General features: G+C 51.6%; 11 protein-coding genes across 11 annotated transcripts; 5 read left to right on the forward strand and 6 right to left on the reverse strand.

Annotated features, from left to right (window-relative positions):
- Nucleotides 1–494: 494 nt before the first annotated feature.
- Nucleotides 495–1,758, forward strand: COCSADRAFT_165303 (uncharacterized protein; the record flags this gene model as incomplete). The annotated part of the gene is made up of 2 exons (XM_007707309.1): nt 495–631; nt 681–1,758. 2 exons carry the CDS (start codon nt 495–497, stop codon nt 1,756–1,758), a joined length of 1,215 nt encoding a protein of 404 aa, XP_007705499.1.
- A 1,083-nt stretch (nt 1,759–2,841) lies between these two features.
- Nucleotides 2,842–4,140, forward strand: COCSADRAFT_128924 (uncharacterized protein). The gene is made up of 3 exons (XM_007707310.1): nt 2,842–3,338; nt 3,387–3,633; nt 3,683–4,140. Exons 1-3 carry the CDS (start codon nt 3,087–3,089, stop codon nt 3,814–3,816), a joined length of 633 nt encoding a protein of 210 aa, XP_007705500.1. The 5' UTR covers nt 2,842–3,086; the 3' UTR covers nt 3,817–4,140.
- A 911-nt stretch (nt 4,141–5,051) lies between these two features.
- On the forward strand, nt 5,052–6,623 carry COCSADRAFT_263281 (uncharacterized protein). Its single transcript, XM_007707311.1, has 2 exons — nt 5,052–5,320; nt 5,392–6,623. Exons 1-2 carry the CDS (start codon nt 5,220–5,222, stop codon nt 6,530–6,532), a joined length of 1,242 nt encoding a protein of 413 aa, XP_007705501.1. The 5' UTR covers nt 5,052–5,219; the 3' UTR covers nt 6,533–6,623.
- A 2,338-nt stretch (nt 6,624–8,961) lies between these two features.
- Nucleotides 8,962–10,229, reverse strand: COCSADRAFT_263290 (uncharacterized protein). The gene has a single exon (XM_007707312.1). It carries the CDS (start codon nt 10,154–10,156, stop codon nt 9,065–9,067), a length of 1,092 nt encoding a protein of 363 aa, XP_007705502.1. The 5' UTR covers nt 10,157–10,229; the 3' UTR covers nt 8,962–9,064.
- A 219-nt stretch (nt 10,230–10,448) lies between these two features.
- Nucleotides 10,449–10,865, reverse strand: COCSADRAFT_102973 (uncharacterized protein; the record flags this gene model as incomplete). Its single annotated transcript, XM_007707313.1, has 2 exons — nt 10,449–10,667; nt 10,737–10,865. Coding segments are annotated over 2 exons (348 nt in total), but the record flags the coding sequence as incomplete, so codon positions are not given.
- Nucleotides 10,866–10,878: 13 nt separating this feature from the next.
- COCSADRAFT_263300 (uncharacterized protein) lies at nt 10,879–11,738 on the reverse strand. Its single transcript, XM_007707314.1, has 2 exons — nt 11,256–11,738; nt 10,879–11,200 (listed from the first exon to the last, which is right to left on the reverse strand). Exons 1-2 carry the CDS (start codon nt 11,472–11,474, stop codon nt 10,883–10,885), a joined length of 537 nt encoding a protein of 178 aa, XP_007705504.1. The 5' UTR covers nt 11,475–11,738; the 3' UTR covers nt 10,879–10,882.
- A 658-nt stretch (nt 11,739–12,396) lies between these two features.
- COCSADRAFT_102578 (uncharacterized protein) lies at nt 12,397–14,191 on the forward strand (the record flags this gene model as incomplete). The annotated part of the gene is made up of 2 exons (XM_007707315.1): nt 12,397–12,517; nt 12,579–14,191. 2 exons carry the CDS (start codon nt 12,397–12,399, stop codon nt 14,189–14,191), a joined length of 1,734 nt encoding a protein of 577 aa, XP_007705505.1.
- Nucleotides 14,192–14,280: 89 nt separating this feature from the next.
- COCSADRAFT_48472 (uncharacterized protein) lies at nt 14,281–14,985 on the forward strand (the record flags this gene model as incomplete). The annotated part of the gene is made up of 1 exon (XM_007707082.1): nt 14,281–14,985. A coding segment is annotated over one exon (705 nt), but the record flags the coding sequence as incomplete, so codon positions are not given.
- A 2,035-nt stretch (nt 14,986–17,020) lies between these two features.
- COCSADRAFT_60168 (uncharacterized protein) lies at nt 17,021–17,398 on the reverse strand (the record flags this gene model as incomplete). Its single annotated transcript, XM_007707316.1, has 1 exon — nt 17,021–17,398. A coding segment is annotated over one exon (378 nt), but the record flags the coding sequence as incomplete, so codon positions are not given.
- A 1,359-nt stretch (nt 17,399–18,757) lies between these two features.
- COCSADRAFT_128938 (uncharacterized protein) lies at nt 18,758–20,094 on the reverse strand. Its single transcript, XM_007707317.1, has 2 exons — nt 19,913–20,094; nt 18,758–19,860 (listed from the first exon to the last, which is right to left on the reverse strand). Exons 1-2 carry the CDS (start codon nt 19,962–19,964, stop codon nt 19,001–19,003), a joined length of 912 nt encoding a protein of 303 aa, XP_007705507.1. The 5' UTR covers nt 19,965–20,094; the 3' UTR covers nt 18,758–19,000.
- Nucleotides 20,095–20,494: 400 nt separating this feature from the next.
- On the reverse strand, nt 20,495–22,258 carry COCSADRAFT_176311 (uncharacterized protein; the record flags this gene model as incomplete). Its single annotated transcript, XM_007707318.1, has 4 exons — nt 20,495–20,628; nt 20,681–20,816; nt 20,872–21,802; nt 21,852–22,258. 4 exons carry the CDS (start codon nt 22,256–22,258, stop codon nt 20,495–20,497), a joined length of 1,608 nt encoding a protein of 535 aa, XP_007705508.1.
- Between the last annotated feature and the right edge of the window lie 690 nt (nt 22,259–22,948).

Raw genomic sequence — 22,948 nt, forward strand, 5'->3', positions numbered from 1 at the left:
ATTAGGATACATTGAATACACGGTCACATGGTTACCTGGCTACCTAATCATGATGACGATAGCTTGCAGAGAACGGTAATTGTCACTGCTTGGATATGCGAGCGATACGCGACGTGCATTATGAGACGATTATTGGTTCCAGGAGCTTGTATTTCATCGTAAAGTGTAGCGTGGCCGTGGTTGCGGTATTGGGTGGGTGCATGTACTCTCACTAGTCGGCTGAGGCTCTGCGGGGGAAACAGGCCATGGCAAGTGGGACGCGTGCCTGCCTTTTCGCCGTCGCCGTCCCTTATCCCTTGCACCCTCCTGCCTGCAACCCACCTCGCTGCGTCAGGGCCCCATCCATCCTCCTTGTCCAAACCATATCGCCCGCTTGCATTGCTTGCCCCGTGTGTGCCCGCCATCTTCACCTGTATTCATTCCAAATCACATGATTACGCGCTGAGCCTGTCGGCCTCGATATCAACAGATATCCGTGAGATTATCCGGATGCCATGTTCACCGGCTACAACAACAAGAAGCGCGTGACCGAGCGCTATAAAATCGTCGGCTTCATCAGCAGTGGTACCTATGGACGTGTCTACAAGGCCGAGGGCCGCAACGGTCGCACCGGCGAGTTCGCTATCAAGAAGTGAGTGAGCACAGCCGAGTGTTGCCATGTCCTACGCTAACACCATCAGGTTCAAGCCAGACAAGGAAGGTGAGCTGCAATACTCTGGCATCTCGCAATCAGCCATTCGCGAAATGGCCTTGTGCACTGAGCTTGCCCATCCAAACGTGGTCCATACTGCAGAGATTATCCTAGAAGACAAGTGCATTTATATTGTCTTCGAGTATGCCGAGCATGATCTTTTGCAAATTATCCATCACCACAACCAACCTCAGCGCCAGGCCATCCCTGCTCGCACCATCAAATCCATTCTGTACCAACTGCTGCAGGGCCTTGTCTACCTGCACAAGAACTGGGTCATGCACCGAGATCTCAAGCCAGCAAACATCATGGTCACCAGTGCTGGCAAGATCAAGATTGGTGATCTGGGTCTCGCCCGCTTGTTCTACAAACCATTGCAGTCGTTATTCTCCGGCGATAAGGTTGTCGTGACTATATGGTATCGCGCGCCTGAGCTGCTGCTTGGTAGTCGCCACTACACACCTGCAGTCGATTTATGGGCGATTGGGTGCATCTTTGCCGAGTTGCTTTCCCTGCGGCCCATCTTCAAAGGAGAGGAGGCCAAAATGGATAGCAAAAAAACCGTCCCATTCCAGCGCAACCAAATGCAAAAGATTGTCGAGATCATGGGCATGCCGACTAAGGACCGCTGGCCACTTCTAACAGCTATGCCCGAGCATCATCAACTCTCGTCTCTCCTATCAAGCAATGCCTCACGCTTTCCGCGCTCCCAGAGCGGCGATGGATTGGAGCGGTGGTACCACCAGACACTCAACAACAACCAATATCCAATCGGCTCTGGGCCGGACACACCTGGACCAGAGGGACTCTCTCTCCTCAAGCAACTTCTCGAGTACGACCCTCAGAAACGACTCACGGCAGAAAAGGCGCTGTTACATCCATACTTCACCATGCACGGCAAGCCCGCAGAAAGCTGTTTCGAAGACTCCAAGGTCAAGTATCCGGTCAGGAGGGTCAGCCAAGAAGACAACGACATGCGTACGTCTAGTCTGCCAGGCACTAAGAGAAGTGGGCTCCCAGATGACTCCATCATGGGCCGTCCAGCGAAGCGACTTAAGGAGGGCTGAAATGGTTTTGATACAAGAAGATTGTATGGCCCGTGTGATGTACAGGGGTCATGAATGCAGCCACCCACTTGTACGTATATTTGCATTATAGGGTAAGTTCATCCCTGGTTGTCGGCATGGTAAGACGTCAGCTTGCCGATGGGTGGCAGTTTGGGCGGCGTAGGCGACTTTGTGTCGCCGGTAATGCCTACATAGGCTCGTTTTGCCAAAGCTGGGAGTGGCCTTAATCCTTGGCCCGATGCTCCACAAGCATAGCGGGACTCTGACGCCATACTAAGTTGATGCAAGTCGATGAGGGACTGGGTGTCTGTAGACAGAGTGAGCACAAGCGAGTAGAAGCAGTGTGTTCTGAAACCGGGTAGACGCATAGAATGCTTACAGCGCGTGGACATGGCCAAGGAAGGGCTCACAGCCAGAGTTGTCTCATGACGGCGGATTGTATTCACTTTTGCGCAAAACCATCTGTCAAAAGCAAGCCACGAGTTACAAGTGTGACGTTCCTCGACGGTTGAGGACGTCTTGGGTCATACCCAAGACGGCAATGTTCACAAGAGACGGTGCGGGTCACGACTGAGTTTGGTGACGGATGTGGAGCGTTGGTGCATGAATCGATAGCACTGCGCAGTCATTCTTGCACATTGTGAGTTTGGTAACATGGTCAGAGGGGATAAAATAGCATTGTTTAGACCAGGCCAGCCGATTCAGACCCTGCCGTGTTCAATCATGGCAAACGCCACTCTACGTCCTTGTGTGTCGTTGATGCTGTAAGTGTGTAGTGAATGCGTAGGCCTAGCTCTTCAGGGCCTTACAGCTAGCGCCAGTGGTTCCACAGGGTGACTGTGGAGGAGCAGCGTGTGGATGGACAGTGCGCAGACATGAAGCTCATGGTCAGTGTTTGGCGATGGTTGCAAGTAAGGCCGCAACAGGGCAGCAGCAAGAGACGGTGGACTCGCCGGCTCACGGGAGGGCGGGCTTGTGTAGCCATCAGACGTCTACGCGCAATGGAACTGTCCAACCGTCTGTTTCCCCAGGCTGGCCTCGCACCAGGACGCTCTTGCAAACGGCCTCCTCCCTCGGCTCATTATTCACTCTGGTTGCATTCATTTCCTGCTAGCTCCCTCGTGAGCAATGTCCTTGCTTGATTGGCCGGCATCCATTGCTGTTTGTTTGTGGCCCCTCTGGTAAAGGCAGGCGCGCACCATCACCAACGCGGCATGCTTGACGGCTTTGACTTACATATATACTCGGCCGACCAATTCACAACATCTATATTCATCAACTCCCTATAATCTCGACACACAAGTCTAGCATCTACCCAGGATCTCACCATGAAGCTACTTGGTGCACTGGTTGCTCTCACTGCAGCCATCGCAGTCGCTGCTCCAGCCCACGACGTCAATCCTCGCAACGTCCAAGCAGGCGACGCTCCTCATCAGGACGACCCCAAGTTCATTAGTGCCGTGATGCGAGCTCACTGGTACTGGCGGAGGCTGCACTGCGCTCAGGACTTGGTTTGGGACAAGAAGCTTGCAGACGCGGCCCGCGCCGACATCGAGGAGTGCACCCACGACCCTGAGCATGTGGGTATTTGACATGTGCAAGAAGAGAGTAGTGTCTGACGATGTTAGAAACGCCCCGGTAGCAATCTCTCTTCTGTGAGCCCGCCGCCTGATGACTACGATGCCTGGATCGAGTTTGCCCGTACTGCTACGCACGGCTGGCACGAGGAGGAGACCAAATACCCCTACGACAATCCGCATTTCGATGCCGCCTGGGGCCACTTCACACAAATGGTGTGGCGCAACAGCACGCGTATCGGTTGTGCAGTTGGCCGATGCGACAGCACTGTCAACTGGCCTGGGCGCTTCTACTGCTGTGAGTGGATTCAAACAAGGTGTGGGTATACAGTTGCTGACTGATGCAGACTACTCATTCTTTGGCAACAATATTGCAGCCGGCCAGTTTGAGGATCAGGTTTGGGCACCGGTCTGTCATGACCCGGCGGCTGGCGAAGTGGTTGCGCGCCAGGATGTCAACTTTGATTGGGCTGGCGCCTAGAAGAAGCAAGCTTCAGGTGGTACTGGGTTCGACATCATGAGCCGTGTAACAATGGTGGCTAACACGAGTGATTTTTCTTGACGATGTGCGGTCCTGGGCATTGTCTATAGGGGCGACTGTTCCTCGGGTTTTTGTTTGGGTAGGGCATGGTTGCCAGGTCATGCCAATGTCGTTCTGGTCCGTCACAGTTTGGTTTCAAGGTGTCTTTGGCAAGCCATGTAAGCAGTTGACGATAAGGACCATGATGGCCGGGGTACAAGAAGGCGTCAGTGGTTACTTGAGTGTGGGAAAGGTATTCATGATAGTCTATGGATTTTCAGTGATGACTGATAGCCTCTCTTCATGATGTGTTTTTTGATTGGTTCGCTCTGTGGAAGCACTTGGCAGTGGACATGATTCAAGACCAGCGGGGACGTTCAACAGCACGATGATTGTAGCCGAGTAGCGTATAGGGAGGGTAGAAGCAAGTGAGGCATGGCGAGGAGTTCACAGCCCGGCCATGTGATCGAGTTGCATACATACGTGCATACGCAGGTACAGTCAACAGTGGTACTGGTACCGTCATCCTTTCAGGCACGCGGAACATATTAGCATCCTTCTCTCAGCCTCTGCCTCGGCCTCAGCGGAGTGCATATGTACTATGTTGTAGGTACATGGCGCAGGGGCCTTCGCGATGGGGGATGTAAGACGGCCAGTCCCGTGGATCGCGATGGCAATCGGTCCTACGCGCCCATGCGAACGCAGCCCTCCCCAGGATCCCCCATTTCGCACATAACCATGACACGGACCCTGAAAATCTCCTCTGCTGCCTTTCCACTGTTTTTTCTCATCCTACTTCTGGGCCCCAATCTGGCAAATTTCCCTGCCCTACAGTCTCACACATGGCTGTCATCCACACCACCCCACGACCGATGATGCAACTGCAAACGCCATCGACGCAGCATCGACTGATCCCTGCACAACGGCCATGCGCCAGCCCGCTATTATATCATGGCAACGCCACTACGAGCCTCGATTCCAGGCCTTTTGCCCGCAGACCTTGGAACTCATCCACCCCCACATATTGAGGCGATATTGTTCTGGCCACCCGCTTGCGCTCAACACACGGCGCGCGCGTGAATCTATACCTAGCGCACATGTAGCCCTCTTCTAGCTCCGCGTGCTTTTTACACGAGCCCCCGATGCCCTGCCTGCTGCTCTTGCCTCGTATCTCGTGCCTGTCGCGCGTGCAGGTCCAATCCATCTGCCTTAACCCTCCGCCTTTGTCCCGATTCCAGCCCTTTCGACTGCTGCACTAGAAACACCCGTCCAACTACCACCTACAATACTCTACTCCTCCACACACCCGCCAATAGACACTTTGAACCACGACCATTGATTTCTCGACATCCTACTGCGCAACTATGTTGGAGAAGCAAGAATATGTGCCACGGGACGACGAGGCGAGGCATGACACACCCAGACTGCCGCTCTCGTTGTCTGGCGAAATCAATGCTGCGACCCGGTATGACTTCCCACCCCACCACTTCTTTCCTCGTGTGTTTATGAACCAGCACACTGATCCGGCTCGTATAGATCCCTACACACAAACCTGAACCGCCTCATTACCTCCCGTCTCCCGCTTGGCCTCCCACCGCATACCACAGACTCGACGCTTTATGCGACAGGCCTGCTACATTTTGCACACATCTTCCTGACCTTTGAATCCTTGTGGGCCGACTTATTGCGCGATTATGCCCCGTCCAACTCACCCTATATGCCTGCACAGCCAGCAATGGACCCGGAAGGTGCTACTTCGCCCTTTTCGCCATTGCTATCCTATCTCCTTGTAAATCCCTACGACTCGCCCTCACTCTTCACATCAACCCTCGGCGCGCCAACGCCCCCATCTCCGCAACTTACTTCTTTCCTGCAATCTCTACGGCCGAGAGGCCTGATACGCTCGGGCCGATTAAAGAGGGACTTGGAATACCTGCTAGGCCTACACCCCACTGATCTCGAGGTCCTATTGGCAAAGTACCCGGGCGACAAGGTTGCGCAATTTTGCACGCACATTCGGAAGAGCGTGAATGAGAAGCCTTGGACGCTAGTCAGCTACGCTTGGTGTTTCTACATGGCCATCTTCTCGGGCGGCAGATGGATAAGAGGAGGCTTACTCCGTGCCCCACCAAGTTTCTGGCCCACAGCAGCTACCACTGGTTTACAAGAAGAAGCGGATCAACCTCCGGATCTGAAAAGTCAAGGTCTCTCCTTTTGGCATTTCCCCGGCCCTCATGATGGCGAGGATATCAAGGCGGAATTCAAACTGCGGTTGTCTGCTGCCGAGACGCTTTTCACGCCCGACGAACGCATCGACATCATCGAAGAGGCCAAGGCGATTTTCAAACAGTGTGCTGAGCTGGTTGATGAGCTGGATGACATGATTGGGACTAATATCCATTTTTCACCAATGAATGCTGCTAACGACGCTGTGCGCGACGAGCACCACTATCACCACCAATCAGAAAAACAACAAGAGGACGAAGTAAGGGTGGAGATGTGTCCACTCGAAAAGTCCGGTCTCATTGATCCAAACGTCATGCGTAGGGCGCAGAGACATGCTAGTCTGAGTAAACCGGAGCTAGGACTCAGGTCGTGGATCAAGAAACCAGAAGTCTCGGGCACAGTGCTGGCCATGGGGTGTTTGGCCTGCGTTGTTTTGTTCAGACTGCAGTGATTCATTGCATCCGGATATTTATATTTTTTCTTTACTTGTTTATTTTCAAAGGTGCATAGTTTGCGGCTGCCTGGGTGTTTTGGCATATATATACACATGGGTTTGGTGTTTAGGGTTTAATGGGCTTGGGAATCGCTGATTTTTTTTAATCATGTTTGAAGAGATGAAGGGTTACTCGGGGGTTATATATACATGGCATTTTCATTCTTTTTTTCGTTTAAGATCTGCCAATGTTTGTCAAAGGTAGCATTTGTTGCATAACTAGCGGGATTGGACTGTCGAAATAGGATACCCCTCCTCCTCTTTTCTGAGTAACATTTGCCATGGTTTAGGTTTTGTGCCGTATGTTTGCTTTCTTTCTTCACATGGCATGTCACGAGATAATGTGTCGGCATTGATGTTATTGTACTATCCCTCCACTTGTGGCGGAAAACCCTGCGTGGCGGCATGCCGGCACCGCTCCCATCCCAACAAAGCTAAACGCAGCGGAGAGACCTAGAGAATCTCGGGATAGAGACTTTTACTCTTAATTATTTCCTACGTATCACCTCTTTGTAAGGCGACTCTTGTGTAGCTAGCAATACCATAATTCGCTGCGGGCATAGATGGCAGCTCCAACTCGGCCAGCCTCGGATGCGCTAGAGGTTGTATGCATACAGCTGAGGGTCTGTAAAGCTATAGAGAGACATTTTAAGAGTATATCCTGAGCGAAATGCTATAGCATCTTTAGTCGTAGCGCTGTGGTGCAGGTATATTAATCTACAGAGCAGGATTAACAACTAAGGCGTGCTACCTGTAAGTCGTACAGAAATGCCGTATAAGGTTTAGTGGTATTCTATTAGCGCTGATGTCGGACTCTTGTCCCGCGAGCGTAGCTTAGATAAAGCCACCTGGCTAGTTAGTTAGCGGCTGAAGCTAAGCATTGTTAAGGGCGAAGAGGCCTTCGAACGAGTGCGCATTAACCTATATTACAGAAGAAGAAAGATAAAGAAAGTAAAGCTATCGTACGACGTCTCTCGCTTTATACTCTTGCCTTAGGTTCCTTCGCACGAATAAGGTTTCGTGACTAAGCGGTGTGAAGAGGACACGTGATACAATCACGTGTTTCACTCACGGGCGCAGCCCATTACAAGCATGACTTGCTTATGCTCGAATACTTGCTTAGACACTGCACTAGAATTTATATAGACCTGTTTTTAGAGCGAATAATGATTTGTAGAGATTAGGGCTTACATGCAGTCCTGTAGTAGTATTGAAAATAGCTTAGTGTAACGGCGCAGGCAAGACTACTCGGATCAGTATTGGCAGTAGTGTCACTCAGAGGCATATGGGAGTGCGTGGGACGTCAAACGAGCCTTGATTCGAATAGACACTTATAGGTCTTGTACGAAAGGATATCAAAAATCTATCGAGCTACTATGGAGAACGGGTGGGGTTTTATATCAGCAGATCTGCCCTAGGCTAGTTCGTGCCCATGTTCGGCTCCCTTTCGGATGTTAGTTCGGTAGGTACTCGAACCGTTACAAATAGCCGGATCCTATAGTACCTTGCTGATAATATTAAACCACCCTATGATCTTATTATATATGTGTACCTCGTAACGCTTCCAGTCTATAGCCCTCACTCTCTTCAATTTAAGTTTAGGGTGGCGCTTCCCAAAGGCCTGAGCCCAATTCTTACTAGGAGGCTTCTTCGGTCGAGTCGTGGGGGATCGACGTCAGGCGATGCTGAAGGCTAGCATTGGTATATACTTAATGCGGATGGGTTGTCTGAAACTAGACATTAGTAGCAAGAACGTAACTAGTGCTTTCTCCTCTTCTACGTTGAGGTATTGCTGGGCTTGGGCTTTTTTTTCTATCGAGGGCCGTCCTCGCCAACGATTATATAGCGTGGTAAGCGCGATACCACTGGCATCGGCTCGGGCAGCCCATATTCTCTTATGGTATAGCGGAGCCTCTACAAGTGCCTTGCTAGCAGAGTCCATTTCGACGATGGTGGTGGTACAGCAGCCATAGACAGCTAGCTAGCGAGGATGCCTCTACTCGCTGAACTGCTAAAAATAGCCCTTGTCTATGGATGCTTCTAGAAGTACACCGCACTTATGCTAGCGCCCTCCTGTGTAAAGCTTGCGAAGCTGGCTCTCAAGCAGCGGTCATTAGTAGTCAACGAGGTTAGCATTGCGGCATAACGACACAAAGTAGAAGGATATAGTGAAGTCTTAGCTCGTTCCGCAGAGCGCAGTTAATGAGCGCAGCGTCGATCAGAGCAGATGCGAGCGGGCGATTGCCTGCAGCATACGCCGGAACTACGTTCCAGCCGTTGCTTGTGCGCAAAAGGCTTGCTGTCATATTCAAACTGTCGCGGCTGGGCAGGCGCTGCAACTGGCCGCCAACCTGTTCTATCAATATAGCGCGACGATGCTGTTATGTGGCATCAATACGTATTCGATCATGCTACAGCCTTAGTGATTCCTTTTGGCATTCTTTCTATCGCTGAGTTGCCGCCATAATATGACACCTTAACATCAACTAACTATCCAATATGTATGTTGCCGTGAATGTCTCTCCCCTGTACACCACGTTCATTGTTGCCGAACCTCATGTTCGTTGTGCCTACGGATTGCTGAGGTGTAGACCGCTCTGCAGACAGCGCACTACTCGTAGTGTCCGCCGTGGGGACCCTAGACAACAGCCCTTTAGCATACGCTGCCGCCGTAGCTGCCGCGTAGTTCTGCCAGCCCTTGTTCTTGTGCGAGTCTGCATAGTCGCAGATGCCACGAACAACTACACACGGATACTCGTCCATGACTCCTGCTGCTTCCATCTCGAAACAGATTACATCATGTTCTTTCCGCAATCTTTCGCGCTCAATAGCTGATATTTGCAGCTGATTGCTCGACGCGATGTTGCCAAAGTGAACAGACGGCGTGTCGACTAGTCGAGTAGCTCCGGCTCCTCGATCAGATCGCGAGTCGATGCAGTCCGCATCGCAACACACTTTACAATCGTCGAACTCAGTGCCTTTATGCCCGTAGGTGTCTTTAAAGAGCCTATCTTGACTAGGACCTGGGTCGGCGTACTGGCGCTTTTGTTCGTCGTTAAGCTTAAGACGCATTTGCTTCAGAACCTCTGCAATGTTCGTCTTAGACCAGCCCTCTGCGCGAAAGTTGTTGACCGCGGCCATTAGGTCACCTGGAACGCCGTTGGTGTGTCCACGAAAGTTTAGTCGCCCTTGACCCTCCCACGCGCCCTTGTCGTACTGCAATACTCCGCCATGGTTGCTTCGAGGAGAGCTGACCACCACATCGCCAAGCACAATCTCTGAGACTGCACCAGCTGGCCCATAGCGAGGCACGCCGCCAGCGATGCCGACAAGGAGAAAGTACCTGATGTTGGGGAACCCAGCCCGCATCTTCTCAGCAAGGATTGCGACACCAGTCAGTCCTATCCTTCGCTGCACGCCAATAACGACCTTGTGTTTTCCAATCTGGCCGCCTAGGTAGTATGCGTTCTGGTACTGGACCTCGTCTTGGGGGTACTCTTCGTCCAGCACCAGCCTCGCCGCCTCTTTCTCTAACGGGAGCGGGCAGATCCATCCTATGGTGAACTGGTGATTCTTAGCCATTGCGGTAGCCAAGTCTTTCTCGACAACTAATTTTGATAAAGAATAATGCACATTACTAAGTAGCAGAAATAGGGAGGAGCGGAGGTAGTTGGCGCGCAGGTCCAACCAATGACGGTTAAAGGCAGCTGAACGAGGATTCAGGCAGCAGCACTATGTAGGCTGCGTTTCAACCTGATTACTACCGCCCGGCGACTTCTTAGATGAACTTCAATCAGAACTCCATTCTTCGCCTAAATATCTCTAGTTAAGGGCTAGTTATATTGCTTTATACATAGTTATATAGAATCTACTCTTATAGCGAAATATATTTATCACGAAAGGCATCAGCTCTAGGCCTTGAGAGCCTGAGATGCTCAGCCCACCTGCTCCACCAGAACCACAAAGCAAGCGTTGTAACAGTTAACGGAATAGACAGTGCCCGGTATATCCAGAACTGACGGGACATAGCAAACGATGACTGTCCCGCCTCTGTTTCAACCTCAAACGAGAAGAAGTTGGTTCCAAAGATTGTCTGTCCAACGAGTCGTGTTAGCCGCACGCGGATATATAATAGTTAGCAGAAAGGCACTATAAAACTCACAGAGATAAAGGTGGCTGGCAAGAAAGTCATTGTAACCACAGCGATCGCCTTCATCGCCGACGCTTCTCTCTTCGCTTCTTCCCCTATCTGCAGCTGCACCTTGCTGTCCCTCTGTGCGGCAGCGTTGAAAGCCTGATGTCGTAAGCTTAGAGAGCCGCTATATACTGCCTGTTATAGACTAGACTTACTAGGGTGATTTCATTTTGGATTCGCGCGTTGTTCGCTTCAGATCGTTGGAATAAACCTCGTAGGAGGCCGAGCTGGAACTCAAAGAGACTGCCGACTTTGTCCCAGCGTCCGCGACCATTCTTACTGCAGGCGAGGGTACTGTTAGTACAGAACCGCTCATGGTGATGCTGCATGGCGTCGAGGGACTGTATAGCGACGCTAAGAGTCTCGCTGACGTGTACCCCGTGTCTGGCAATCTCGTGTAAAAGGAAATAATCAGTCTCCATTAAACTTTTCTGCTGCCGGTGAGCGTCATCAATGTTAGCGACAGGCGCGGTGAACGAAACTTACAGCCTCCCACCTGCTGATGTGGTTTCTGATCGCCCAGACCGAGTCATCATACAGCCGAAGCAGCGCATCTAAGACGAGAAGAAACGCGGCGTATGGACAGGAGCGAGAGACGCCCTGCGACCAGCTCATTGACTGTATATGCGACTGCGACTTCGTAGGCAGATCGAAGCACAGCAGCGTAACCGACCCTGACTGTGTCCAGCATGCGAAAAATCCCATCTCGTACCATTCCTATCCGTGCCGCACACTCTGCGGCCCATGTATCGCGATGTCGGTGTTCCACTCGCTAGGGTTGTTGTGATGGTTAGAGATGTGTGGTGTGAACGTCCTCTTCGGCTGGAGCTTGTCGTATGTTTGCTTTACCGTAAAGCGGGCCCAATACGCTGGGTCTAGATGAGCGATATCCAGATAATATCCTGAGTTTTGCTCGCGCTACCGTACATACTGTAGAACTCCACTTCCTCATTCTTGTCTAGCCAGACGTCATACCCGCAAAAGCTGCTTGACTGAAGATACATCCTATCAAAGAAGAAGGAAGGGATCTTTAGCTTGCTTCTAAGAGTTTCCTGGAGCTCTAGTGTAGTGCTCAAGAACGCCTCGGTGGACGCGAAGCTATCTAGTATTAAATCGCAAGTAAAAGCTACTTGATTGGCGACTTACACGACTTGAACGCGCGTAACGTGTATGTTCTACAGCGACGTTAGTCGCTTCTTTGCAAACCCCTTGCTTCACTCGCCTGTAGCAGTTCTTCCCATCTTGTCTCTCGAGACTGGCAAGAGTGGGATACGTTGTACACTATTCATTTAGGTTAGTATTGTTTCTATCGTTTGGTGCGCAAGATACCTGCCTAACTGGATGACTTTGTCTGTGTCCATAGCGTTGCAAAGATTCCCTTGGTGTAAATAGTTACGTGATCAAAGGTTAATGGATACGCTGCGAATGCGACGAGGGACGGTGGAGCAAACAGACAAGCAACCAAGCGCATGCGTGTCCTTCGCTCCAGCCTTGGACCCCACAAGTGGCTGCTCGAAGTCGTCAGGCTGCATAGCCGCCAGGCTGAGGCCGAGGAGGTGCTGTGCCGCAGACTATCACCGCAAACCATCACCGCATACTCTATCACGGTATACACCACTAATCATGCATGCTCTCCTATAGAGATGCCATGGCCTCTACGACATCTAACACAGCGTTTGGCAACGCATACAAGAGCGTCCAAGCTAACAACATTAACGGCTCTGTCCACATTGGTACGTCGCGGGACCGTCTGAGGGCCGTTAAGCCGTCTGGTAGACATGGCACGCGCTAAGCAGACACGTCAAACAGGACTTGAGAACACACTCGACCGTCTCCCGTGCGCCGAAGATGCGCTCTTCAACTCATACGCTAAGCAGCACGAGCCTGCATGCCTCCCTGACACGCGCGTCGACCTGCTACAAGAGATATACAGCTGGGCAGATGGGCAAGACGAGCGGTGCATCTTCTGGCTGAGCGGTCTGGCAGGCACAGGCAAGTCGACGATCGCGCGGACGGTGGCGCGCAGCTACTACGATAAGCAGTGCCTGGCGGCCAGCTTCTTCTTCTCGCGCGGCGGCGGCGACGCAGGCCATGCAGGGAAGTTCGTGACGAGCCTTGCGGTGCAGCTTGCGCGCAATGTGCCAGCATTAAAGGAGCGCATCAGCGACGCAGTTGTAGAACGTGACGACATTGCTAGCCAGTCTCTACGCGACCAGTGGCATCACCTTGTCCTCGGACCATTATCGAAGCTTGGCAACAGTAACTGTCCAGCCTCGCTCGTTCTAGTTGTGGACGCGCTCGACGAGTGCAATAGCAACGACAATATCCGCATTATTGTGCAGCTGCTGGCTAAAGTGCGGTCGTCATTAACAGGTGCCCGGCTGCGGGTGTTGCTGACAAGCAGGCCAGAGGTGCCGATCCGACACGGGTTCCGCCAGATTCCTGAGGCGGAGCACCAGGATGTTGTGCTGCACAACATATCGCGGTCTATTGTCGACCGCGACATAGCCCTTTTCCTAGAATACAGTCTCCAGCTTATCGCACAGGAACGCTGTCTGCGCGCTGGCTGGCCAAGTACAGAGATCGTTGTGCAGCTGGTCCAGAGTGCAGACGGCCTCTTTATCTGGGCTGCAACAGCGTGTCGCTTTATCCAAGAAGGGAAACGGTTCGCAGCAAAGAGACTAGAGACAATCTTGTGCAATAGAGACACTACCTCTGTCGCCCCAGAGAGGCATCTTAACGAGATCTATACTACAGTGCTAAAGAATTCAATCCAAGACTATGCAGACGAAGAAAAAGAGGAGCAGTGTAGAGCACTTCGATATATTATTGGCAGCATAGCAGTGCTGTTCTCTCCTCTCTCTGCACAGTCTCTAGATCAGCTACTTGACGTTGCAGAAGGGGTTGGGCCGACGTTAGAAGATCTCCACGCGATTCTCGACATCCCAAACAATAGAAGCCGGCCAATCCGCCTGCACCATCCATCATTCCGCGACTTCCTACTCGATAGAAAGAGATGCGGCGACGACAGATTCTACGTAGACGAGAAGAGTACCCATAAAAAGCTGGCGTCTTGCTGTCTTGAGCTCATGTCAGCGTCTAACGGCCTTCGGCAGGATATCTGCAACCTCTTAGAACCTGGGGTGCTTAGAAGCGAAATCGATGAGAGCAAGATCACGGCTAGTTTGCCTCCCGAGCTGCAGTACGCGTGCCGCTACTGGGTCGATCATCTCGAGCGCAGCGGGCGCAGCATCGAAGACGGAGACGCCACGCACTGCTTCCTCGAAAAACATCTTCTTCACTGGCTTGAGGCTATGAGCCTACTCAACGAAACGAGTCTATGCGTGCGACTAGTGGCGAGGCTGCAGGCGCTAGCGACGGTAGAGCATTCCTATCTAAGTAACTATCGTGTTTCATGCTAACCTAAATGTAGCCGCCTAATAGTACTATCGCGGAGTTCCTCCACGATGTTATCCGATTTATGCCTGCGATTTGTACTAATACTCGCTGAAGCCCCCTCCAGATATATTCTTCAGCTCTTCTTTTCTCGCCTGAGGCGAGTATTGTGCGAAAGGCGTTTATTGAACAGGTACCACAGGCAGTGAGTGTGATTTCAGGGAGAGATGCAGAGTGGGACACATGCCGGAGTGTGCTGGAGGGCCATTCAGGAGAGGTCAGGGCGGTGGTGTTCTCGCCAGACGGGCAGCTAGTCGCCTCAGCATCCGAGGACACCACAGTGCGGGTGTGGGAGACAGCGACGGGACAGTGTCGCAGCGTGCTGGAGGGCCATTCACACGCGGTCAGGGCGGTGGTGTTCTCGCCAGACGGGCAGCTGGTCGCCTCAGCATCCTGGGACACCACAGTGCGAGTGTGGCAGACAGCGATGGGCCAGTGTCGCAGCGTGCTGGAGGGCCATTCACACGCGGTCAGGGCGGTGGTGTTCTCGCCAGACGGGCAGCTAGTCGCCTCAGCATCCTGGGACACCACAGTGCGAGTGTGGGAGACAGCGACGGGCCAGTGTCGCAGCGTGCTGGAGGGCCATTCATACGCGGTCAGGGCGGTGGTGTTCTCGCCAGACGGGCAGCTAGTCGCCTCAGCATCCCGGGACAGCACAGTGCGGGTGTGGGAGACAGCGACGGGCCAGTGTCGTACCTTGCTAGAAGATCAGCATTCACGTATCTTTCGCATCGCATTTTCGCCAGATGGCCGGACTCTGCACACTAACAGAGGGGATATCCCCCTACCATTAGATCTTATCACTGTTGCATCCGCCTTTCCAGCCCAAGAACTACCATATGCTGCAGTAGATAGCGAATGGGTATTGCGTCAAACATGGCGGTTTCTATGGCTTCCTCCTCAGTATCGGAACTGCGTCACGGCAGTGTATAGGCACACAGTGTGTCTAGGGTGCTATTCAGGGCGTGTAGCGATTCTTAGCTTCTCGTAGAACGTAGTTATTCTGTTACGAGTGCATAGACGTTATATCTACACTGCTACTCTAAGCTAATTCCAGCGCTGCTGCAGGACTATATATAAGCCTCTACCTAAGCTAACTACCACTACTATCTCCTCCTAAAGCAAGCACGCGTGGAGTCTAGATTGATTGATTGATTTAGTCCTACTCGGTTTCAGCCGCGTTTTCTCCGCAGCTATGTCCGGCATGGCTGGCGTAGCCAACAGCCGACGCTGCGCAGACGTTAATCCGCGCCGCCCCACGTCACTCCCTGAAGGGAGCCAGCTGTTCCTAGAGGCCTGCCGTTTCCCCTCCACCACTATCTACAATCTGGCTGCCACCTCATCTAGATAATGGCTCTACTAACACTATGCTGTGCTTATAGGCTCGTAGAGGCGTGTTGCCTCGTGTTTTGCGGCCGTGATACCTACAGTCTCCCCCCAGCGCTCGGCTGTCGTCTACGCGTCTTCGATCCCAACGTGCCCAAGGATCTGCGCTTGTTCTACAAACTGGATGGCTTTGGTGGCTAGCTGTGGCTTACTCAGGATGGCCCGAAGGTTGTGTCGTCCACGGAGGTTGCTGAATACCTGGTTCCGAAGGTCCTTGAGCGTCCTGCAGTGGAGCAGGATATGGGCGACAGTTTGTCGTCTCTCCCCGCACTGGCAGCGGGAGCTGGTAACCTCTGGCACTCTTTGGGTGGCGTGGAGTCTAGTGTGGGGTTTAAGCATGTATCTAAATACAAGCGAGTCATGCTTAGTCTTAGTCTTGGCCGCTAGTCAGGTGGCTTCTAACAAGGGTCTAGTATCAAGGCGGATAGAATACCGCTAAGCCGATTGCGGCATTTCTGTACGGCCTGCGAGTAGCGCGCCTTAGTTATCAATCCTGCTCTGTAGAGCAATAGACTTGCGCAGCAGCACCACGAAGTATAATGACGTAGTATCTCGCTCGGAATACAGTCTCTATGCGTCTTTTTATAGCTTGACAAACTCTTAGATATATACGTGAAACCTTAGGTACGTCCGAGGCTGCCCGAGGCGGGGCTGCAGTAGATGCTGGCAGCGATCTGTGGCATTGCTAGCCAAGTAGGAACTTGTAGGCGACGAGATAAAGTGTAGAGAAAGCTCTCAGGCTAAGGACTCTATCCGAGACTTGCTAGGCCTCTGGGCTGGGGTTGCGTTTGTTGTGGTGGGAGCATCACCGGTATGCCGCTACGCAGGGTTTTCCGCCACATGTGGAGGGATAGTACTAATACGCATGTGCTTCTTGATGTTTGGTCTCACGCTTGGTGTTTCATGTATTTAAGGAGTGACGATAGTTAGTTATTCTATATGATAAGTGCCGAAATGAAGATACATAAATAAGCAGCCGAGAACACAAAAACAAAAGGATGAAGGGAGGAAAGCAAAGATACAAAAGTAGACGCAGAGTGAGACTCTTTGTCAGAATGAAGGGATGGTAAGACTCGTCGGACTTGTTACTGCGTTTTTGGGGTTTCCGTTCTTTCAGATTCTTCTTTTGTCGATTTTGCTATTGAGGTGTCGTAAAAAGGTTGGAAAACAAAACTCCAGTGCCGTTATAGTTATTCTTGTGGGGGTTGCGCGTAAGACGATGATTTGCGCCATCTCTTCCTTTTGTTCTATTCGTGTTCTCAACCTTCGTAGTGTTATAGCAACATGGAGAGTACATACGAATTAGAAGAGATGGTGCCGTGTCCTGAGCGATGGTTTGATCGTTGTCATGGTGTTGTGGGACTTCTGAGAGTGGCCTACTTTCTATCGCCAGCCAAAGCACCATCTGTGCCGTGGACCTTGCGAAGATGATTGCGAAGATCGGCCTTGCGGAAGTAGCCCTTGCCATTTATGCGGTCACAGCCAGGCTGTGGGCACGGGAAATCGGACTCGTCATGGATGGTACGGCGGTGTTTGATGTATTCTGTTGAGGTAGAGAATGCAAATTTCTCTCCGATCTTGTGAGGAGGTTCTTGGTGATGGGAGCACCCTGTTTTTGGGCACCAACCACGTCCGAACCCCCTGTGTTCATTCCGGTCATCCTCGCCAATATGATGATAATTCCTGACGTGTTGCATAAGATGATCTCTACGCTTGAAACCGTTGGATCCCCTATACTTCTTGCAGTACTTGCAGGGAAAGCGTTTAGCATCATCGCGATGTTTTCTTTCGTGTCGTCGACGTGTGTCCCATCGAGCGAACTTCTTGTCGCAGTCATTGTGCGTACAGGCATATCCTAGATGGCCCTGTTCGTCACAATGAAAAGCCAATTCACGTGGATAGTGGAACTCCACCAGACATTGATCACATAAAGATTTGGCTGCACGCGGTTCATGTAGGCAGATTTCGGATTGCTTGGATGGCCCAGTCCAAGTTCCTTGGGTCTCTATCCCAAAATCATCCTCTGAAAAGCTTTCCTGCAAAGCAAAGGTGGATGGATATGCTTGAGATTGATCAAAAACACCGCTTGTGTAACAAGAATCAACGCTCGTGGAGTCACTCAAGATGCTGCAAGCCAGGATATAAGCACGAATGTCAATAAGATAGAGATGCAAAATCACATACTTGTCCACTTGATTCATATCAGCCATACCATTCGACTGATTGAGCACGTTGCTTCCAAACATAACATCATTTTCTGCAAGGAGATGACCTGTATGGGGTATGCCCTGGAACTGTGTGTCGGAGCTGATAGTTTGAGTCATCAACAGGAAGTGGCCATGTGGAAGCATGTCATCGACATAGTTGTTGTAGCCTGATATCGGATCAAGTATTTCGAAGGTAAGAGAACCTGATTCAGGAACACCGTGTAGTTCATTTACAAGCTAAGGATTGGTGGGGCTGCAAGAGGCTTTGGTCGGACCGCTACCCTTTTTGTTAGCAGAGTGTAAAAAAAAAATCTCACCCAATTTCTAGAAAGGCGTTCATGATTGGCAAGGCAAACTATAGCTGCAGTTTGACTAGTCGAAAGCGTCGAAGCGAGATGAGAGCCGAGTGTTGATGCGTTGGCAGTGGTAAAGCGGCAGCAAGGCTGAGAGAGGGTTGGGGAACGAACAGGAGCGAATTTGGGTGGAGAGCCAGGCTGGGGATCAACAGCACTACATACTGCCTCACAATGACACGACTCGCTGCTTTAACCAAGGCAGTTTAAGGGCCAGAGAGCATCAGGTTGGACCTATCATGGCGCTTCGGCTGCGATGCCATTGGAGGCAGTGGGAAAAGGGCCACTGCCCTTTTTTGGTGGACGAGAGTCAGTATGATGCAGGCTGAAGCAAGTTCCCGCCCTTGAGTCACAACCGAGAAGAAGGATCAGACATTCTCAGCGAGTCAAGGCTCCAGTAGGTACCCGAGTCGTTGCCGATAGTGCATTTGAAGCGAAGTCACAAGAGACTATAAGATGCAGTACACAAGGCTGGTCGTTTGGCTGTGAACAGCAGCCTTGAGAGCTGGCGGCAGTGGAAAGACGTTATACCCGAGAGGTGCAAGGCTACGACAAACCGTATCTAGCATTTCGGTTGATCAGGTATGTCAGTAGATGCAAAGGACTAAGAACACATCATCATTGAAGAAAAGAATCAAACACGCGAAAACAGTATCTGTTGTATGTAAATAAGACCTTGGAAAGTTCTTTCAATGTTAAAAAAATGCAAACCCATCAACCAAACCAGAACTCCTCGCTAGCCAAGATAATAACAATGTCAAGAGAAAATCATGGTGATGCTGCTGTGAACTGGCAAGCCAATCAAAACGTGCACGCTGAATGAAGCCGCTCAAATGAACTTCCTGACCACCATGAACAGCAGCGCAGCGACCAAGCCATAAATACATGTGTCAATCCAAGCAAGGTCAGGACTCGTTTGCGTGACTTGCTGGGGTGGCGATTGTGCAGGTGTGGTTCTTGTAGGTCTTATCACCGGCACGCTACGTGCAGCTTGAACAGGACTCGTACTTGGAGCCGCTGCCGTGGTTGCACAAACTCCCGACGATACAGCCGCTGTTTCTTTGCTAGCAGACGCCGTATCAGTCACACTCTCGACTGCGCGTCCTTTGCCCTTATCCATCTTGCTGTCACCATCCCCGCCTTTTCCCAGCTCGTCTCGATACGCCAGTCTCAGCTCCTCAGGCACTTCTTCCTCCTTCCTCTTTCCCTCTTTTTCCTCAATCTCCTTGACAAGCGCAGCCCTCTCTTCGATAATCTCGGCATTGCTCTTTGCGCACCCCGCGCACTTCCACGCCCCACTCTCTTTGGCCATGCGCTGGCGGGCTTCCTTACTGCACTCGATGCCGCCGAGCTGGCCCTTTGCATCCGTGTCCATGAAGCTTCTTAACGCAACGAGAGCTGTGCGGACGCCCCAGGCGGGCTGCCATGTCTCTTCGTGGTGGCCCGATATGCTGAGGCAGATCTCGCGATTGACTTCGAAGCGGCCAGTAGGGGTAAGGAAGCGGAACGATGGCGGTCGCAGCGGGTACGAAGAGGGGAGGATGATGCGACCGTGGTATATGCCGCCCGCGTAGGGTGACGGTTCCGGTGGACCGCAGATTGTAAAGTGCCACTCGAAGAGGTTGGTTTCCAGCGGCTCGGCATGGTAATCTGGAGAGGGCGATAAAGAGAGCTCTGAAGCTTCTTTCACTGCAATTCTCTTAGCTATGCGACAGCTCTGGTGAGCAGAACAGGTACGTACGTATGCGCTTGATAGTGGGGTTCTTGGTATTGAATTGCCCGCGAGTGGACATGGTGAAGGAGAGAGGTGTGTGTGTGTCTAGTTGCTAGAGCTGGGCGACGGGGTCAGTGGGAAGGTTAGTCGAGGATATTGAAGTCTAAGTATGTACGGATCAACAGTGGACATGCAGCGTCGGCGGTTGAAACGCAATGGCGCAGAATGCAACGTAGACGTCGACGCGCATTACGTCCTTGGTAAGCGCCGCACCGCCGATATCGATAAGCACGGCTCTCTCTCCTTGGCCTCCCATCTACGATGAAGCTTTTGCTGGGCCCTTGTTGATTGGATTGCACCACACGTAATCAAGTGAAAAGCATGAGCGGCCGCGTGGGGTTCACCTGGGCTGATCAAATCACCGTCTGGGCTGGCGACGCCCTGCATCCACCCGTGGCACTTGACGTCTGTCACATGCTACCATCATCCACGCCCAAACCACCATTTCAACAGCTTCATTGAGGTAATAGAAAACGTTAAATAACATTACCTGCTAAATTCGATATATATACATATGTACATTACTAAACACCAGAAACCATGGAGTCATCACCGCACTAGGCTATTAATATACGCCACACCTTCTTCCCGGTCACTGTCTCCTTCGACATAGCTTCGGTCCTTGCGGAACACAAAATTGTTGGCCTCGTCTGCGTAACTTGGCCACTCAGGCGTACTCGGCACTGCACTCTTTGTTAGCAGCTTCCCAAGGCTAATCTGAGCAATAATACATACCTCCATGACCGTTGGGATCCAGATCGTAGGCAAAAGCCGTCCACATGCGCATCACAAGCTTGGAGAGCGCGAGGTTCTCGGGTGCGCTCCCCAACGGCGTCATCTGCTGTTCCGTGTTGCCAAAGACGAACGGTATCTATGAATGTCAGCCTCGCCAAGTTCCACTATTGCGAACATGGGCTGTTACTTGCCTCGGAGAAATGGTTGATCCCGATATTATCTGGTGTGTTGTTGAACTTTGGTGCGTCCCACCGATATGAGTATACACGGTCCACATGCTCGCTCATGCTTCGAGCCAATAACCTTCTCGGGGCGTACATGGTCAGATCCGTCGCAATGCTCTGATATCGCTTGTATTGCAGCCCAAACTGCGGCCATGTGCGATTGCCCCATCCATATGGCAGCCCAAGCGCTGGGTCATCCGGGTAGAGCTTCAACAATGTTTCTGCAACACTCTCGTTGACATTCCAGCGCTTCGAGTGCACAAGCTCATGAATAGCTTCCGAGTCGCTGTCTACACCATTGACACCGAATCCCTCATCCGTGTTTGTACCAAGGATGAGCGGGATCTTGGCAAACTTTCCCTGTTTTAACGATTGCTGTCCGTATCTGGGGACAAAGCTACCGTCTATTACATGAAACCATTCAAGACCTCGATATCCATACGGCGCAATAGTCTCGAATGGCACATCGCGAAGACATTGAAGCGTGTCCTTCGCGCCTGCACACCCGACCGTTTCCGTTAGGTTGTTGTACATTTTCTGGTACCAATCCGTTCCGTTCAGCGGTGGGCCAACAGCGCCGCCACTCTCGAGTATAGCAGCACGGAAGAGGCCATTGTTCTTGCCGTTATAAGCTGCAATGTGGTCGCCGACAGAATATGCACCCGCCGACTCGCCCCATATAGTGACTTTGGAAGGATCGCCGCCAAAAGCAGAAATGTGCTTGTTGACCCACTGCATTGCAAGCCGCTGATCGCGAAGACCGAGGTTTTCCGCACCGGCTTTCTTGACCTCCTTGCTGTACAAGAAGCCGAATGCTGCCATACGGTAATTGATGGATATGCCAATGACAGGCTTCTTATTCAGCACTGACTGCTCCACTATGAAGCTCATGTTGTACCTGTACTGGATCAGAAAATGTCTCCCATCATTTCCGTTCTCTCTCTTACCGTGGATCACTTGTAGCCCCCTGTGTCCAGCCGCCCCCATATATCCACAGGAGAACTGGAAGCTTGGTCTCGTTCGTTCGCGGCTTGATGATGTTGAGATGCAAACAGTCTTCGCCGATTCGAGTCAAATTGCTGGCCACTAGTGCGTTGGTATCCCCCCCATAGCCTACGCAATCAACTCCGTATTGCGTGGCATTGTACACCCTCTTCGGCGCATTGTCGATGAGTCTAGCTGGAGCGAAGCGGTCGGGCTTGGGCGCATACTTGATGCCTAAGAAGATATCTTGATCAAACTCAGCAAGGTAACGACCTTGATATATACCCGAATTCGAGTGGACAACAGGAGAAGCTGCAGTGGCAAAACTTGTAAAGCCCGCCACTGCCAGATAAGCGCTGGAGAACTTCATGGCAACAACTAACTGCAGGCGATACTAGCATCTCTCCCTCTCTTCATATACTCCGAATAACATTACAAAATGCTGCGATTGAGAATAGAGGCGTTCTCGTATGCTGCGAAACTTCCACCAATCAGGCCCTCCTAGAGGCGTCCTACCGTAGCTTGGCGATGCAGTGTTGGGTCATTCTTTACACAACCCACTACCAATGACACCAACAGGCCTACCAAGTAATGGAACAACCTGAGATCCAATTCTTTAATCGCCAGTCATAACAATTATCTCTTATATCATCTTTGTCGTAGCAATAGCAGCGCTTTCATTCTCGTAAGTACTTGTGGTACACGCTCGACGCAGAAGCGAGACACAGCAACCGAACTCGTCACATTAGCCGGAAAACGCCAGGCCAAACCTGAATATGTGAAATTAATCCGGGGAAAGCAAGCTAGGCGGCTCCACACTTTACCCCCCGCAAAAAAAAAACGCCTCGCACACTGTTCTTTCAATCTGGCGTTTGAGATTTTCCGCGAGCACACACAGAGTGCATTGTGTGTTGCCGATTGTCGGTGGTGGAATACCCGATCGCCACCTCTTGCCTACTTTGCGCATTGAGCAATACACGAGTAGAGCAAATGAGCGGAGGTGGATGCTGTTAGCTTGGCAAAAGGGCTAGTGAGATTGGGATCGATCGAAGGTCGTATC

The sequence above is a fragment of the Bipolaris sorokiniana genome (genome assembly GCF_000338995.1).
Source record: "Bipolaris sorokiniana ND90Pr unplaced genomic scaffold COCSAscaffold_18, whole genome shotgun sequence".
NCBI classification, from domain to species: Eukaryota; Fungi; Ascomycota; class Dothideomycetes; order Pleosporales; family Pleosporaceae; genus Bipolaris; species Bipolaris sorokiniana.

Bases quoted from the DNA above. Each gene is read 5' to 3' on its own strand.
- COCSADRAFT_128938 (XM_007707317.1), bottom strand. From the start codon at position 19,964: ATGTCCACTCGCGGGCAATTCAATACCAAGAACCCCACTATCAAGCGC. The intron at 19,861-19,912 runs GTACGTACCTGT...AGAGAATTGCAG, and splicing joins CCCCACTATCAAGCGCATAC to TGAAAGAAGCTTCAGAGCTC.
- COCSADRAFT_263300 (XM_007707314.1), bottom strand. From the start codon at position 11,474: ATGGGATTTTTCGCATGCTGGACACAGTCAGGGTCGGTTACGCTGCTG. The intron at 11,201-11,255 runs GTAAGTTTCGTT...CACCGGCAGCAG, and splicing joins ACATCAGCAGGTGGGAGGCT to AAAAGTTTAATGGAGACTGA.
- COCSADRAFT_128924 (XM_007707310.1), top strand. From the start codon at position 3,087: ATGAAGCTACTTGGTGCACTGGTTGCTCTCACTGCAGCCATCGCAGTC. The intron at 3,339-3,386 runs GTGGGTATTTGA...TGACGATGTTAG, and splicing joins GCACCCACGACCCTGAGCAT to AAACGCCCCGGTAGCAATCT. The intron at 3,634-3,682 runs GTGAGTGGATTC...TGACTGATGCAG, and splicing joins GCCTGGGCGCTTCTACTGCT to ACTACTCATTCTTTGGCAAC.
- COCSADRAFT_263290 (XM_007707312.1), bottom strand. From the start codon at position 10,156: ATGGCTAAGAATCACCAGTTCACCATAGGATGGATCTGCCCGCTCCCG.
- COCSADRAFT_263281 (XM_007707311.1), top strand. From the start codon at position 5,220: ATGTTGGAGAAGCAAGAATATGTGCCACGGGACGACGAGGCGAGGCAT. The intron at 5,321-5,391 runs GTATGACTTCCC...CGGCTCGTATAG, and splicing joins GAAATCAATGCTGCGACCCG to ATCCCTACACACAAACCTGA.